The sequence below is a fragment of the Polistes dominula genome, unplaced genomic scaffold, assembly GCF_049000335.1.
Source record: "Polistes dominula isolate Pdom_NZ unplaced genomic scaffold, Pdom_raw_medaka contig_16, whole genome shotgun sequence".
Taxonomy (NCBI): domain Eukaryota; kingdom Metazoa; phylum Arthropoda; class Insecta; order Hymenoptera; family Vespidae; genus Polistes; species Polistes dominula.
In genome coordinates, this window is record NW_028301040.1 from 4860198 (window position 1) to 4876821 (window position 16624).

Sequence of the window (16624 nt, forward strand, 5' to 3'; positions counted from 1 at the left end):
TGTCCTCTTGTTGGTACGGTCCTGAAAGAAGTGCCGTTATACCTGCTGGTGCGTTGAACCACGTACGTGTCATAGGATAGTACGAAGGGGAAGACGTTTCTTAGTCGTTCGAAGCGGTATATTGGTGCGTTTACGTTCTTCAAATCCTTTACAAATAAGGCAACAATACGAGTTCTTGTATGAGTGAAAATACATAAATAGTGTCGATAAATTTAAATAAAAAATAAGAATATATTGTATTATACATCAAAGAAATTCGAAAGAAGTGTCCTACAAGAAACGACTCTATTATTCGATACAAATAAAATGTAAATAATAAAAATGAAGATAACGCAAGGATAACATTTTTACTCGATTAATTAACAAATTCTATAAATAATTGAAAATAAACTGGCACACTTAAGAAAAAGAAAAAGAAAAAAATATAAACGAAAATGATGGACAACTCGAAGACTCAGGATAAAAGAATTCAAGGACGGAAGTCGAAGTTTTGGGCATACGTTTTTTGGCTTTTCGGCGGTTTCATCGGAGCTCATCATATTTATTTAGACAGAGACGATCATGCCTTTTTATATATAAGCACTTTCGGTGGTTATCTAGGACTCGGATGGTTTTGGGACATTTTTAAAATTCCATCGTACGTGGTAGATGCCAACGATGATCCAAAATTTATCGAAGAATTTAAACGCAAAGTTAAAACCAACCGCAAGGTAATGTGATAATTAACCATTGCTGAATCAGCAATAAATTTGCTACGGATAATGCATATCGGATAACACGTCGTTTACATAATATGTATGACGAATGGAAAACAAAAGACAAAATATAAATTATAATATCTTCTTACAGCCGTCGTTTTCAACCGTACGATTCACTGCTGCAAATGCAGTTGCTTATTTCTGGGCTGAAATTTATTGCAGTGCTATACCGGAAGATGAGATATATGGAATTAATTTTCGGCAGTTAATAATTCTAACACCAATAATAATTGCTCTAGGTATTACATTTTTTTTCACGAAACCGTTTCCCAATGTTTTCTACTTTGCAATGTTCTTATCTTTGTGTATACACATTTACCAAGTATACGCTAAAATATTTTTTAATTCATTCCAAGTTAAATAGTACCAAACGGTAGCTTAAATATTTTTTTTTTTATTAATTACATTTGATATTATTTATTATTTAATAGGAGTTTGGACAGTTGGAAATGTCGGTAGAGAAGGGGGTACAATATGGGCAGCACTTATTTCAGCTTATCTCGTTTATCCAACACTGTACTACATCGGAGATGACACTACTTGGGTATTTCTCATGGTGGTGACATCAAGTTTAGCGTTCGACACTTTCAGCAAACGATGGCGTTTAAAACCAAAAAAGAAGAGAGGATGGGTCAGAAGAATGTTCGCTTTATCCTTAGCTATTATCTTGTATTTTTCATTGATTGGCAGTTATCTGTACTTCAATGCTATTATCACCGACAGTGAAGGTGAAGAAATAAAATTGTCCGATGCGATTCGGCACTTCCTTACTTCACCTATTTGGCTTGACCTTAAGGTTTGTTCATTTGTTCGTGGTACTCGTGTTACGATATTACGTGAATAATATTCCTTTCATATTTGATACTTGTAGGCAAGTTTAAAAGCAACCTGGAATCAAGCGGTTCATCAAGGATTTTGGGCAACGTGGGCTCAAATCGTGGACTTATCCGATCCACGAGGAGAAATAAACGCTTATAAGGTATCCTTTTTTCTATATAATATTCTTGATATTATAAAAATACATAAATCATTATTATTTCTCATCGTAGGTCCTTGATCTATCCCCATCAGCTTCGCAAAATGAAATTACGGCCAAGTGGAGAACTCTTTCAAGAGATAATCATCCGGATAAAGTTAAGGGAACGCAAGAAGAGAGGCGAAAGGCTCAAGAAAAGTTTATGGAAATACAGCAAGCCTATGAAATATTATCCAAGGCTAAGAATCGAAGGCAGCGCCGAAATCGAAGATCGGAATGAACGATTTTCGGGTGAAGTATCTTGGAGAACAAGCTGCTTCTAATATCAAACGAGACGTTTATTTAAACAATCGTGTGATAATCGTAATAGTCCATACAAAAGTTTCATACCACATGTACTTAAAAGAAGTTTAACATCATTCATTAAGAGTAAACACTCGTTCGGGCAAATCGCCAAGCTGCTTTCTTCGACGTCGTTGCTCTCAGGATAAATATTTAAAACGTCTAAGGACAACGTGACTCCACTTATGGTAATCGACGTAATTCCAGCATTCAGTTTATCATCCGGAACCAAAAAAAAATATTTTTCATCGAGTGCCCCTGACCGCATCGAAGCAATCAGTTGATGATCTAAAAATATAAACCTTCGAACGGCTCGAAAAATGTTTTCATACTTTGACCACAGTATTTTTTTTTTTGTGGCCTTTCACGTATAACAATAAACACTATTTCAAACGTAGATCGTAAAACGTGGAAAACACTTTTGAAATCCTTCGTAGAGTTTCAAGGACTTTCCTTTGATCTTTGACTTTCCACCATAAACTCCCTCGTGGACGATACAACTGTGATTTTTGAGGTAAAAAAAGCTATCATACCTACGAGCTACTCGACTTTCAAAATGTCGTCGTACGCTTTAAAAAGGTCATTTTTCACGACGTAAGCACAAATTGTGCAATTTTCTTTTTCCTTTTCATTCCATCAATGGAATTTTTCTATGGATTATCAATAAATTACTTGCTTTTCTTTTTCGTTCTCGGTGGTTTCACAATAGCACTTTCAATCCTTTCTGCAAAACTGGCCCCACACTTTTCGCCATTTTTATCAATAAAATCTTGCGGCGATACTAAAGTAATTCTAAAAGAAAGAAATACAAAAATCAAATAAAAACATATGTTGAAAGATACAAAGTAAATGTTTCGTTTAGATCAAAGTAATTAATTCGTACCTTAACTGGGGTACACTTAAAGGTCTTAGAAGACTCTTGACGACTGGAGGCACTTGACCGTTCTTTGGCAACGCAGGACTACTCGCGCAAAGAGCTGCACTCGTTAATTGCGAAACCAAGGAAAAGGAACTTCGATCGGGACCCGAACTCGTTCGAAATACTTTTCTAATCCTCGATTTCAAGCCTGTCGAGGAAGTTGGTAACGGTGTTATTGGGATAGGCGTTACCTGTGATACAAATTCAAATTTCACTTTAATAAGAATGAGTGCTGAAAAATAATACAAATTTAAATATTTTTATTATTAATTAAGTATCCAAAAAAAATACCTATATTGTATTTAATTATTTATTTAATATAGGTATTTTATTAATAATGTAGACTTTTTCATTACTAATTAATATGTAAATATTTTTACTATTACATTGTTGCATATCAAAAAATCTATTTTCATAATGATCAATTTAATAAATATATTGATTTATTTCAGAAGATTTATATTTTATTCAAAGACCCAACGTGTATACCTTTCCTTGAAGAACCTTTGCTGCCAATTCTGGTTCACTTCCCCAACGACACGATGTTGTTCTCTCCAACAAACGATGTCTCGCAAATCTTTCGATTACTTCAGCACAAACGTATCTCCCACAAAATCTTGCCCATTGTTCAGCTCTTAATCCTCTTCCATGATCCCGCAACGTAGGATTTGCACCTAAGATATTAAAAATAAGAAAAAATAATCAACTAATGTTATGATACATCTAATTATACTTTTCAATGCAATTAATTGTTATTTTCTATCCGAAGATTAATAGCTTGTTAATTTAACGACATATAATTTTGATTAGAAGGAAAATAAAAGCTATGAATCATCAACCTGCAAAGAGCAATATTTTAGCACATTTCGTTCGTCCTTGAAGGGCTGCCTTCATAAGAGGCGTGAATCCCAATGTGTTTCTTGCATCGACCTCGATGTCGGGACACCTTTGAAGAAGAACGTTCAGGCACTCGGTTTGACCTACGATATGAATAAGCAAATAAAATAAAAACCTACTTTAGTTTGCATGTAATAAATCATCAAAATACAGAAACAAGTTCTAAAACCGATTGTTCAACTATTTCTACAATAGTATAAACGAATATTCAAAGATAAATTACTTTATTCGTGTAAAAAAAATTTGTTAAATACCAGAGTATATAATATATTTTAATGAATAAGTATATTATATGTGTAGGTAATGATAAATTCAGTAAACAGGCACAAAACGAAGGAAAATTTTTCAGTGCACGTCATCACGTACCACGCGAGTATTGAGTACTCTAAAGTCTCAGTTATTTTCGGTAACGTTGGTTAGCATTGCCTACACACATACGAGACTTTGGCGTTAGTCTCGAGTCGCGTTCCAAACATTTTCTAATCGACATTTCATCGAATGTTTACAAAATTTCAAAAGGTACGAGCTACGCAAGGAGCTTGTTGAAGTTTAACAGATTCTACCGTTAAAATTCTACCACGAATTTACGAACGATCTGGAAATTTAACGAGTTCTTACGAACCCAATGAATTTTCTTAAACAATCAGCAAGAAATTATCGATGTATGTGTTTAAAATGAATGGTGTTAACAATAGTTAATGTGTTTTAACATTAGAAAACAAACAAGCAAATCATCAAGTCTCTTAGTTTGGACAATATCCATTTATAAATTATTCTGAATTATAATCTCAAGCAGCGTTTCTCAAACTACAAACCATGGCTAAACTTTAACTGAATCGTGAAATGATACTGCCAACTTTACGCCATAAAACGAGCAAAATGATTAATATGTAAGATATTTCAAGAAAGTTCTCGTAAAATGTTCTCACAAGAATACCGCAGTAAAAATCGTATTTTTTAAATAATAAACAGCAACTCTAGTCTACCAGGTTCTTTCAAATTGTAAATTATAAACATTTGGATTGCAGTATCATTACAAAAAAAAAAATGTATTAAATCGCGTGTTCGACAGAAAGATTTTTTTTAAATACTGATCTATAATTTGCATCTTTTTTTTATAATTCAACCATGTATATTACTATGAAACATGCAATCCATTTTACTAATTACTTTTCTAGTTGTTACAACATTCAGAATCAAGACAGAAACTTATAGCAGATGTTGAAGATGCAAATGAATTAAAAAAAGAAAAGAATATACTGTTCGTTATAATCTGCTTACCAGCTTGAGCTGCAAAATGAAGTGGCGTGTTGCCTTCGTTGTCGGGAAGGTTAACATCGGCACCCTCGAAGGACAGTGCTAGCTCCAACATCGCTGCAGCACCGTTTCCAGCCATATAACTGATAGCCGTCTACACACATAATCATTTAATCATAATGTTAGTTTATTTTCTTAACGGACAAATTGGTATATCAGTAGAGAAGTATTGTGACGGCAGTAAACTCTCAACGTCTTTGAATGTGACGTCAACATAAAACGTGGGCGATTTCAACGAGATATCAATCATTTAATATTAATAATAATTACCTTTAGAAATAATCAGAAACATCGGTTGTTTTTTTAAAATAAGAGATGATATATATATAGAAAGAAAAAATACACTGTGAAATAAACTAGAGAATTAACTACAACGGTTACTATCGTTTTGTTCTATTTAAAGTTACAACGACGTAATTTGAAAAGTTAAAATAGCAAACGTTCGACGAAAAGGCCTCAAATTCGCAGCAAGTTAAATCGCAAAAAAATACGCAAAATCTTATCATCAACACGTAGCTGACTTGTGGAAGAGAAGATACAAGACATGTTTCATTCTGCAACAACGTTGATCTCGACAAGACGCATAATGGACTATCCGTCGAGGATCAATTTATTAAGTGGCCACTGACGTTCATACGATCGTCCCAACGTTATTACTTTACTTGCGTCACTATGCGCCACATGGAAATACACTTTGGTAGGTGCTAAAGCACGAAACGACGATTTACTGGGTGTGGATTTGTTCAATCATTTGAAAGAAACATTTGCAATGATCTTATCATATTTTTATGCCCCTAATAATTGACTTTCTTTTTGTAACATATTTTAATGGCAGATAAGAAAAAATATAAATATTACAGAAACAAGATCTTTAACATAAATATTTTACAGTCAAGTAAAATACAACATGAAAAAGTTCCTTTTCATTTTGAATGTAATATAAAATAGAACTTCATTACATATTGATAGAAATATATGTTTCATTAATAATCTCTAATTAAATGGATTCTTTTCGTAACATATTTTAATGGCCAATAAGAAAAAATATAAATATTACAGAAACAAGATCTTTAACATAAATATTTTACAGTCAAGTAAAATACAACATGAAAAAGTTCCTTTTCATTTTGAATGTAATATAAAATAAAATTTCATTACATATTTATACAAATATTCGATTCATTAATAATCTCTAATTAAATGGATGTTTTGATTATAAATGTAATATTTATATATTGTTTTACAGCACTATAAAAAAAAAAAAAAGAACGGAAGTTGGTCGTCATGCAAGAGATCGACAAGAGAATATCGATCCTGACAAGACGTTGCTCGTGATCCATGATAATATTCAATGTAAATCACCAATGCATAGCACGTCATCGGAAGACATAACGAGAACAAGAAAGAGTGAGAAAGAAAGAACGAGGGAGAAGGATCTTTCCAATCGGCAGTGCCCGTAATTAGAATAGCCAAGCACGCAAGTCTCTCTTTCTCTCTTTCTCTCTCTCGTTCTTTAGTTCTTTCTAATCGTACAACTCTCTTCGTAGTAGCTAAATATATTCCTATTACGTACTTTCATTTAAACAACACGTTTCATATACGTTTCATAAGTAAACAGAAAACACTCGTTAATATTATTTTTAAACGATTATATTTTTTTTCTTTTTCTTATATTAATTTAAAAATAAATTATCTTGATATCTTTCAAGAAACTTTTCTAACTACTTTAAATTTATCAGCGTTGTCATTGATGTTATTGAAGAAAAAGAAGACTAATTGTAAGAAGAAGAAGATGGCCATGCACATACTCAATATGGTCAAAGCTGAAGAAGAGAGTCATTTGATTTGAATCTTGCTACGATATTACCGCATACGGAATGCGGTCAGAAATATTCCGCATGGATAATTCATCACTGTTTTCCTGTTGAAGAATATGCCGAAGGATTTATATAATTACATCATACGTCTCTTTGGATGATTTCATTTTCGAAATATATCTCATAGATCTTTTTCAAATCTAAGAATAAGAGAAATAAATCAAAGGATGTAAAAACATTGATATCATTCGCAACATACAAAAATAATGATTGAAAACCAAAGTTGTGTTTGAATTACAATAAAGGTATCTCTCTTGATTCAAAAAGCAATAGATCTCATATTCAACTTTGCTATTCAAAAGATATTCCTTTTTCTACATTTGTCCTGTGGAAAATCAATAAGCGCGCTCGCGCACGATACTAATGTATATGGTAAGCTATAAATACAAATTGTCATTCCACGCGATCGAGTTTCTGTAGCCAACAGAGAAGTTGTTCCTTTGAATTCCCTTTCGTTGAAGACATCCTTCAAAATGGCATAGATAGCGTTATATCTACAGAGTTACGTGTCTATACAAGGGAACCGAGTTACGTTATACTTTGATCGATCCCACGTGAATATCATCGAACCTTTTCACTAATATTATTATTTGTCTTTCTATTTTTTTGGTTACTGTCATTCCCAATTAAATAGATTTTATTTACAATTTCTTTTATACTCTTCTAATTGAAATGAACCAAATTTTCCATTGGATATATACATTACGTGTGGGTGTCGAGACAATTCATATAGGTAACCTCGTAAAATAATTTCGAATGAAATCGCTTGAAATAATAATCAAACGAAGCAGCTCGTATTCTCAAACGGTGAAGAAAAACAAAGAAATCATGCTTATCGTAACAAGATCGGAATAGCGTAAACGAAATAATGAATTTATCTATGTGGAAGTATATCTTGTGACGTAAGGAGTAAAAAAGACGAGACAACTGTTCAGAGATTTGAAGTATCTCTTGAAATTAACGTCAGAGCTTCGTCGGAGTTCATCATCTATTTACATACACCTGTTTGGCCATTAATTCATTATACCTAAGATCATATTTTACAGTGAAAATAACTATATATATATATTTTGTTAATGTATCTCCATCACAAATATGACTAATGATAACGATGATAATTTTTCCATCGTTATCATTATTTGCAAGTAATCATTATTTGTTATAGAAAAATAATAAAATAATTCAATAAACTCACCCTGCCGCTACTGTCAGTCATATTAACATCGACATCACACAAATCAGATTTGCGAGCACGCATCACGACTTCTTTCAAAATTGCATCGTCGGCTTCCATGGCAGCCCTCAAGAGGGCTTTGGGGCCCTCCGAGGGTATTTCCCACGAAGGTGGCACTTTTGCTTTGAAATTGTCTTCGCGAGTGGCACGATCTGTCATTTTATAGAATCAATTTTAGAAAATAAAGGATGAAGTATAATAAAATGGAATTGCTTAACGTGTTATTTGCAACACGAATTTTCATCAATTATTTCTCTTATTGTTAATCAACTATAAATGACTAATCATTTTTATAAAAAATCTAACATAGTTGGACAAAAAATTAATATTCTAAATTATAATTTAAATGTAAAAAATTTGTCATAAAAATAAATACAACTTATTTGCATTTAATACAACCGACTTATAATAATTAATATGTAAATTGTCATATCAGTAGGAAAATAAACAAAAAATCTAACAACTTCTTTGTGCCAAATAATGTAATAAAAGCACGAAATTGACGCGTGTTTACCTTGAAGCACGCCCTTGTGGTAGACCTTGACCTCGTGAACAGTTGGCTTACGATAGGGTGCTCGCTTCTCCTCAAAACTAGTGTCAGAACTGAAGGACACCGATTTCTTCACGTTGACCCCTGCGTTTTTTTTCCAACTAGTTGACAAAATCTGAGAACTACTCGATTTTCCTAAAACTGGCCTAAGTTCGTTCTCGCTGTTTGTATTTGTAAAGTATCCTTTCAAAGTAGAATATCTACTCGATCTATATCCATTCAATCTCAAAGATTCTGGAAACCAGGAAGAATCTTCGACAACGTTGTCTCTCTTCTCAGCTGATCGAAGACTCGCTTGAGTTAAACTTGCCAAAAAAGCTGACGATTTTTTCAGTATACCCTCGTCGTGTTTTCTTTCGTCTCTCACGAGAGATTTTTCTTTCCTTCGTAAACCTTAATAAAAGTATAAGAGACAAAATGATTTTTATTCACTTATAAAATCTGTCACGTGAATTTCGATCTTCTTCAATATTTTTTGTACCGACCTTCAGAAATCCGATACATGAAAAAATTTGATACGAATCAAAATCGTGACTCAATGTAACACAAGGTATTCATGCCGTATCAATGACGCATGATGCAATATAAAAATGGCCGTAAGACATTATTAATTGTATAAATTCTCAAAAAATCATAAATTTAATCTCCTAACAGTTGAAATATGTACCAAAATATGTCTACGTATAAAAACAATGTTTCTTTAATTAATCAAATCTTTTCTCAACATTATATTTACTTTAATCTTTGTTACTTTAGATGAAAACTAGAGTTAATAACTAAGAGACTCGAAGAAAAATTGATAGTTTGCCAAACGAGAAATGATGAATTTATGAGATGGCGTGAAACAATAAAAATAAAACGTGATAAATATGACAAATGAAAGAAGCCAATACCTTCGTCAAGAATTGCTGGGACTGAGGCAGACTTAGCCAAAAGTCGCGAACTACCGTTGTAACTTCGAGGTAGTCTTGTATTAGAGATTTGAGTCCTGTCAATATCCTTGGAAGAATTTTTCCCTATTAAATCCCTAGCGAAGAAGATGGATGTACGAGGATTTGATTCCTTTGTATAGATTTTACTCGAGTTGAGGAAAGATGTTGGTTTCTTCGTAACGTCCTTTGACGTAGCATCGACGATGTAGTTATTTCGAGATAGTTCGCCTCTGGAGGCAACGATGCTGTAATTGTTGACGACGCTGCTTGCCCTACGTGACTTTTCGTTCTTTTGATAATTCTTCTGTTCTCCGTAAACTCTTCGAACTTTCTATCAAACAAACAACAATCAAAATTCGTTAATTAAATACGAATAATAAACAATTTATATTTATGTTATATTATTTGAATATATTTGAATGATTCGAATTGTGTTCATGTATTTAACAACACAAACTTGTAAAAGTTTATATCGATAAAAACCAACTAAAATGGTGGTTCGTTAGAAAGTTAGTAGGTCCATCGTACCCAACAAAATTAACATGCAAAAGGGTCGCGATAAAAAGAACGCAGTCGTTAGTTGATCGATGCAGGTATGCGTGCAGCGATTTCAACGACCTATTTTTTTGTAAACTCTTATGGCGTCGATATAGGCCTCGCGTTAGTTTAGGAAACTTCATTTACTGTAAGAAAATACGTTACAAATAATACTCATGAATTTGATTTACTTGTATTCACAAACACGTTGTAACGATCACCGATACGTCGTATCATTAGGCGCGTCAACACAGCACGTACAAAATTGATGCGATTTGTATTTTTGTCCTTGGGAAAATTTGTTTAGAAAAAATGAAAACGAAAGAAGCACTGATATTCGTTGAATTGCTATCGGTACTCCTTAGGATCGTCTCGCAAGAAGTATACACGAGTTCTAGCGGCTCTCTTTAAACACGCTATTTATATGTCGGTTAAGCTCTCGCGCCTCGGTCGGTGCCTCGTGTGCGCATAAATGTACGCACGACTGATTAGCATATGTACGCATCTATCTATGTATTACACGTATGTACAGTAAGATGCATTAATGGGGGGATCTGGTGGGAGAAACCCCTCCAGTTTGCCCAGCTTCTTTTTTCCTGTCTTCTGTTATTCCTCAGTTTTTATCGTGTAAATCGAAATATCCATTGAGTAGGTGTAAAGTTCGTATGTATATTATAATACGGTAAAAAAAAAAAACATAGAAGATATTTTTTTCCTAGTCCTATCGAAAACCGAATCATTTCTTGACTGTACTCACCGATTCAAATTATGTTGACACACGCACACACGTGTATATTTTTAAAAAAACACGCACCCTCAGTTCATTAATCCAAATTAATTTTAGCCGATGTCTTTAGTTAGGAAAGATAAATAAAAAACAAATTTCAAAAAAGTTGACTTGTCTTTGATTGGTGTACCCTATGAAGATAATGCAAAGTTAGAGAGAAAGGTACAATACGAGCTTACTTGTCGCGTGGTCGATCGAAGAGTGTCGACTGCGTTGTCGCTGGACTCGCCAATCATATTACTCGCTATACTGCTGCCAGTCATGGTTTCATTGGTTGTTACGAGTTTCACCCTACGATAACTTGCCATTATTGACACAGGATCATCAAATTCGAACGGTTCCTGAAAACCAATTGAAAATCAATCAACGAAATGAAAAAAAAACATTGGGGGTTAGTGAACGCAAATTTGAATTATATTTGATGAACGTTAATATAATTTTACGATATGATATAAATATCGTTCAAATAATTTATAAACAAAGTTGTTTTGATCAGAGATCATCTTTGCTTTAGCGTTTTTCGTACATTAAACGTATGTACGTACGTGATAGTCGTGCCAACGACCGAACGAGTTTCAAACTAGGAAGATAAAGAAAGAAAGAAAAAGCAATAGATAGAATAAAGTTACTCTAGGTAAGGTATATTCTTACGAGTGCACGTAAATTCGTATTTTCGTCCCTCCGCGTGTGCTATTTCGGCGATGTTACATCGACCGATGAGCCTTGTCGCCGATCTTTTTGGATCTTAGCCAACTTTTCAATTTTCCCAGCATACAGCATAACATCTAGTCATACTCTCTATGAATTTAACGTCATATGATAGCTAAGATTGACTAACAATGTTCAAGATCACGAAAGTCCCTGATAATTCTTATTCTATTAATCGAATTTCGAAGAAGACTCCCAGACATTTACTATAGTGATCAATATTTGATCGTTAACTACTTATTGTTAGTGAAATAACAACGCACGTTTTCTTGATTCCTCAATTGGAAAGAGAATGCAATACACGGTCCGGAAACCACGACCGATTAACTTCAACTTCGTGCATATTTCTCTGACATTGATGGACATAAATGTATGTAGAACTTTTCGCGATTCACGCGTTTAGTTTATTTCAACCTTGAAAAAGTTTTTCTCCGTTTCAAACGAATATATTATTCCTCGCACGCTTTCATCTTTCACCTTTTATTTTTTTTACCTCTTGTAACAAATCTATTGTATAAGGATTTATATTCTCGGAGATTTATTTCATTTGAATTAAAAAAGTTGAAACAAACGTTTGATATTTTCTTATGCTGAAAAAAAAAGAAAAGAAAATTAAATCGGATCGAACTTAACTTAATTATATTTGTTAAAAGAAGAAAACAGGCCTATATTTAGTTATTTCAAATGGATTCTGGATTCTTCTCAAACGAAATGAACCGTTCGACAAAGGATATAACCAAGCTTGCATACGATATCGAACTTGCTTCTAATTTCGGGCAGAAATTTTTCAATTTAATTTGCACCGAAGACCAAAATGGTATATCGAGCTTCAATAAAATTCATGACACCTCGAAGTGTGGAGGTTAACGTTGTTAATAACACACGCATGCGAGATCAACCTGAATCATAATGATCTTTAATTCACCGTCACGTGCAAATACCATCGGCACGTGTCATTGACATTCGACGCGACTAAAATTCAGAGGCGTTAAAACTATTCGAGATGGCTTACTATATTATTTACTCCTCCGTTTCATACAGGTAATAAACAAAAATAAACTTGTTTATTCAATATCTGCATCTTTAAATGAACTGTTTACATTTGTTTGTCTTTAAATTGTATAATACGAATTGTTTTTTCTTTCTATTCATTGAAAACGTATCGTACAAGCATTATTTTCTATAAATTGTATGACGTACATATACTTACAAGTATAACAAGTAAATAAATTAACATTGAAGTTGGAAACAGGATGTCCACAAATTTCAATACCATGTCAGAACTGTGTTTGAACAGAAATTCTTCTCTTCTTTTCCAAAATCACTGTAAAAGAATAATTAGAAATTAAATATTAAGAATTTCACGTTTAACCTTTACCTCAATACTGTATTTTTTTGTTCTTAACTAATAAATATTTTAAATACAAATAAAAGTTTATAAATAACAAATTTTCGATAGACCTACTGTAACAAGTTTTATTCGCAAACAATAGCATGAACAAAAACTATTAAACTTTCCTAAAAAATAAGAAATAGATTTAATTATACAACTTTGTTCCATTTTCTAGTAATTTCATAACTCAAATTATACAAAGCTCATCTAAATAAAGTCAAACGTATCTCAATAAAGAGCAGCCCCTTTCTTAGCCGACTACGACCAATGAAAAGTTTAATGCGACCTTTTGCAACGTGTCGACTAATTTCGTACATAGATGCACTCTCGACAAGAGAGAGAGCTGCTGTGCATAGGTCTGGGTCATGGTCCGAATGCGTTCGCTCTGGCGCGGCTACCTTCCCGTTCTTCCAAAAGCTCCGCACATTCTAAATCTGTTTAAATTTCATATAATTAGAAAACTAAAGATAAAGTCATTTTATAAATGATGTTTTTTTTCTTTTTCAATAATATCAATCGATCAAACATGAATCTAAGAAGATGAACTAAAAAAGATACCTAAACATACGTAATCCGACATGATATCAATATGTTCGATCTGCGAACCGTATATTATTTACAACAACTAAAAAAAACGTATACAACAACAAATAAAAAACAATAGTACAAATAAATAAATAAAAATAAAAAAGTATAGTCGAATGAATTGAAAGAAGAAGAAAGAAACGATCTTTGTTTCTTTTTGATAAGAGTTTGATTTGATTGAATACTGATTGTATACTGAAGTTTAAATTGTACTAACATCATCATTTAAGGGTTGTAGGTACCTGACATATGTTGGTACATACATACATCTGTATTTATCGCGCAGTCGCGAATCTGAGCCAGGTGTTACTCTCCGATACACACCGGCACGCTCATAGAAAATTACCTTTTGTTACATGCTAACCATTTGCTAGTAACTCAATAAATTTACTACGTCTTCTTCGCTGGCACCTTGCGTTACTATTTATTAACCTTCACCTATTTCAATCGAGCCTACAAAAAAAAAATACAAATTTTTTTTGAACCTTCCTCTAAAAGATAGACATTTTTATTTTTTGCAAAAGATAGATGTTAAACTTCACGTAAAGAAAGATAATTAAATTAAATTGATCGTAGGAAGGAACATAATAATATTATACAGGATGTACACACACATCGTGTAATATATAATTTGTAAAATGTTGATAAATTTTCAAAATCATTCTTGTCTCGCGCAATATTCGTAGATGGCTCCACAAGCTAATTACCTTATATTTTTTGTATAAAACATTATATATACAGTAAGTCTATCGAAAATTGGATGTTAGTTCTATGTTAAACATTTGATTTATTCAGAAATAATTGTATTATAAATGAATGGCAGTTTTTTAACAGAACTAACATTTTCATTTATAATATGTGATACACTTTTTCAATAAAATATATATTTATTATTAGTTCTAAAATGTTGGTACGTCTTCGTTATAAAAATAAAAATAATAAAATGATTTATCAGATTATTCTTAGTGCGAATCATAAATGTAATGATACCCTAGTAGCACAAAAGATTGAAAATTATTAAATACATGTGTATTTAGTATTAAAAAGAGATTCAATGTCTTTTTATTTATATTAAATGCATATCTATTCAATATTTTTCAATATTTTGTGCTACTAGGGTAAATAAAGTACAAGGTTACTTACTTTTTGACAAAGTGAGCTTCACCAAAAACGAAGATATGCCGATTATAATACGATACAGTTTTTGTCAATAAAATGTAAATTTATTATTAGTCCTAAAATGTTGGTACGTCTTCGTTATAAAAATAAATAATAAAATAATCTGATTATTCTTAGTGCAAATTATAAATGTAAAATAAATAAAGCAGAACATTACTTACTTCTTGACAAAGTTTTACCAAAAACGAAGATATGCCGGTTTGCAATGAAGATCTTCAAAGGAAGTCACAGCATTAGAGATAATCCTTAACTGGTGGTGTTCAATGAGAGTCAACCGGTGCTTCTTATTATTAGGCAATCAATCGAAATCACGATCACGCAATGTACCTGCCTCACTAAGAGAATCGAACGTCTGCGCAGGACAATTAGGCTTTTCGTACATTGTTTTTCTCGCCGTTCTGAAAGATGTCCGGATAGTTACTCCGAGCTTCACGGAAAAAGAAAAAGAGAGAGAGAGGGATAGGGAGAGGGAGAGGGAGAAAAAGAGAGAGAGATATGCATTTGTAAGACTAGCCATCCCAGAAACGCCTATGCTATTTCTGTTGACGGTAAGTTGGATCAAGCTCGATTAATAAGCAGTAGTTGTGACCTGATCAGAACGAGATGAGATGCGCTGCACCGATCGATACGGATCACGAGCATAGATATAAAAAAAAGAATTATATGTATATATCAAGTTGTTCTTGTAGACCTTGTCGATGATGTTCCGTAGCTGTGTTATGTCATTCCTCTCCCTCTTCCCACAACCCCTCCGGAAATAAATCTGAAAAGGACGTTGCTACAGAATACTCTGCCTCATGCTCATCGTTACGTCGTTTCGTTCGTTTCTTTCTTCGTAATCACCTCGAAATAACCTGAAAATGAAACGACTTTATTTTCTTTATTTCTCTTACCGAGAAATATCAGTTTTATTTGAATACGAGTATATGCATTACAAGCTGAAGTAATCGATAAAGCAAAACGTGTTATTTCGAGATGACATGCGAGGATAACATATGCTTTTTTTTTTCTGCATGTGATTTCAATGGGAATCATCAAAATTTAGCGGGTCAGCGGACTCTTAAACGTTTACAATTGACGAAGCCAACTGTGCCTAGGTCGTTTATTTTTGCCGGATATTCGAATAACCAAACGATTCCTTGACTATGGCTAAAAATCTCGACGAATCGACAAACGTTCTTTTTAGTATTAACCTTCTAATCTTCCAATGAGAATAAAGTGAATATGATAAAGAGAGAAATTGATCATCTTTGAATAGTATGACGTCAATTTGAATATTACCCGCCTCGATTATCGTCGAACTTCAGCTAAAGAGGAGAGGCTTAGAAATGTTAACCTAAGATTTTTTTTTTCAAATTTTGCAAACTTTTAGTAGTTCATGAAAAAATATATTATGCGTTTAAACTAAGCGTATATGATATTTGAAACGAATATTAATATCACTCTTAATCGTCAATGTACGAGTCTACGAAAAGTTCAGTCAATGATCGCATGCACGAAAAAAATTTTTTCGATTTTAGCGAATCAACGAGCTACGAAGAATTTCATCAATGTATGAGTCTACGAAAAGTTCAGTCAATGCTCATTGATAATAGGTAGTACCGCTAGATGACGGCACATATTTTACCATACG

At 33.0% G+C, this 16624-nt stretch overlaps 2 protein-coding genes and 1 long non-coding RNA gene across 7 annotated transcripts; 2 read left to right on the top strand and 1 right to left on the bottom strand.

The window, feature by feature from the left end:
• Positions 1–11: 11 nt before the first annotated feature.
• Positions 12–2418, top strand: wus (TM2 and DnaJ domain-containing protein wurst). The gene is made up of 5 exons (XM_015320531.2): positions 12–710; positions 850–997; positions 1190–1554; positions 1630–1737; positions 1808–2418. The coding sequence occupies exons 1-5, from the start codon at positions 435–437 to the stop codon at positions 2012–2014; spliced, it is 1104 nt and encodes a 367-aa protein (XP_015176017.1). The 5' UTR covers positions 12–434; the 3' UTR covers positions 2015–2418.
• On the bottom strand, positions 2052–15389 carry LOC107066170 (uncharacterized). Of its 4 annotated transcripts, none has more exons than XM_015320523.2 (12): positions 14030–14211; positions 13300–13661; positions 13045–13158; positions 11306–11467; positions 9764–10133; positions 8835–9263; positions 8282–8472; positions 5174–5303; positions 3835–3975; positions 3485–3669; positions 2960–3186; positions 2052–2868 (listed from the first exon to the last, which is right to left on the bottom strand). In XM_015320523.2, the coding sequence occupies exons 3-12, from the start codon at positions 13108–13110 to the stop codon at positions 2745–2747; spliced, it is 2025 nt and encodes a 674-aa protein (XP_015176009.2). In that variant the 5' UTR covers positions 13111–13158; positions 13300–13661; positions 14030–14211; the 3' UTR covers positions 2052–2744. The 4 variants fall into 4 exon arrangements, with proteins under 4 accessions (XP_015176009.2, XP_015176011.2, XP_015176012.2 ...); XM_015320525.2 differs by lacking the exon at positions 14030–14211 and adding an exon at positions 13786–13937; XM_015320526.2 differs by lacking the exons at positions 13300–13661; positions 14030–14211 and adding an exon at positions 15153–15389.
• LOC107066172 (uncharacterized) lies at positions 5310–7308 on the top strand. Of its 2 annotated transcripts, XR_001475684.2 has the most exons (3): positions 5310–5906; positions 6456–6562; positions 6949–7308. It is a non-coding gene; the product is annotated as an uncharacterized LOC107066172 (long non-coding RNA). The 2 variants fall into 2 exon arrangements; XR_001475683.2 differs by having other exon boundaries at positions 6456–7308.
• Positions 15390–16624: the final 1235 nt, after the last annotated feature.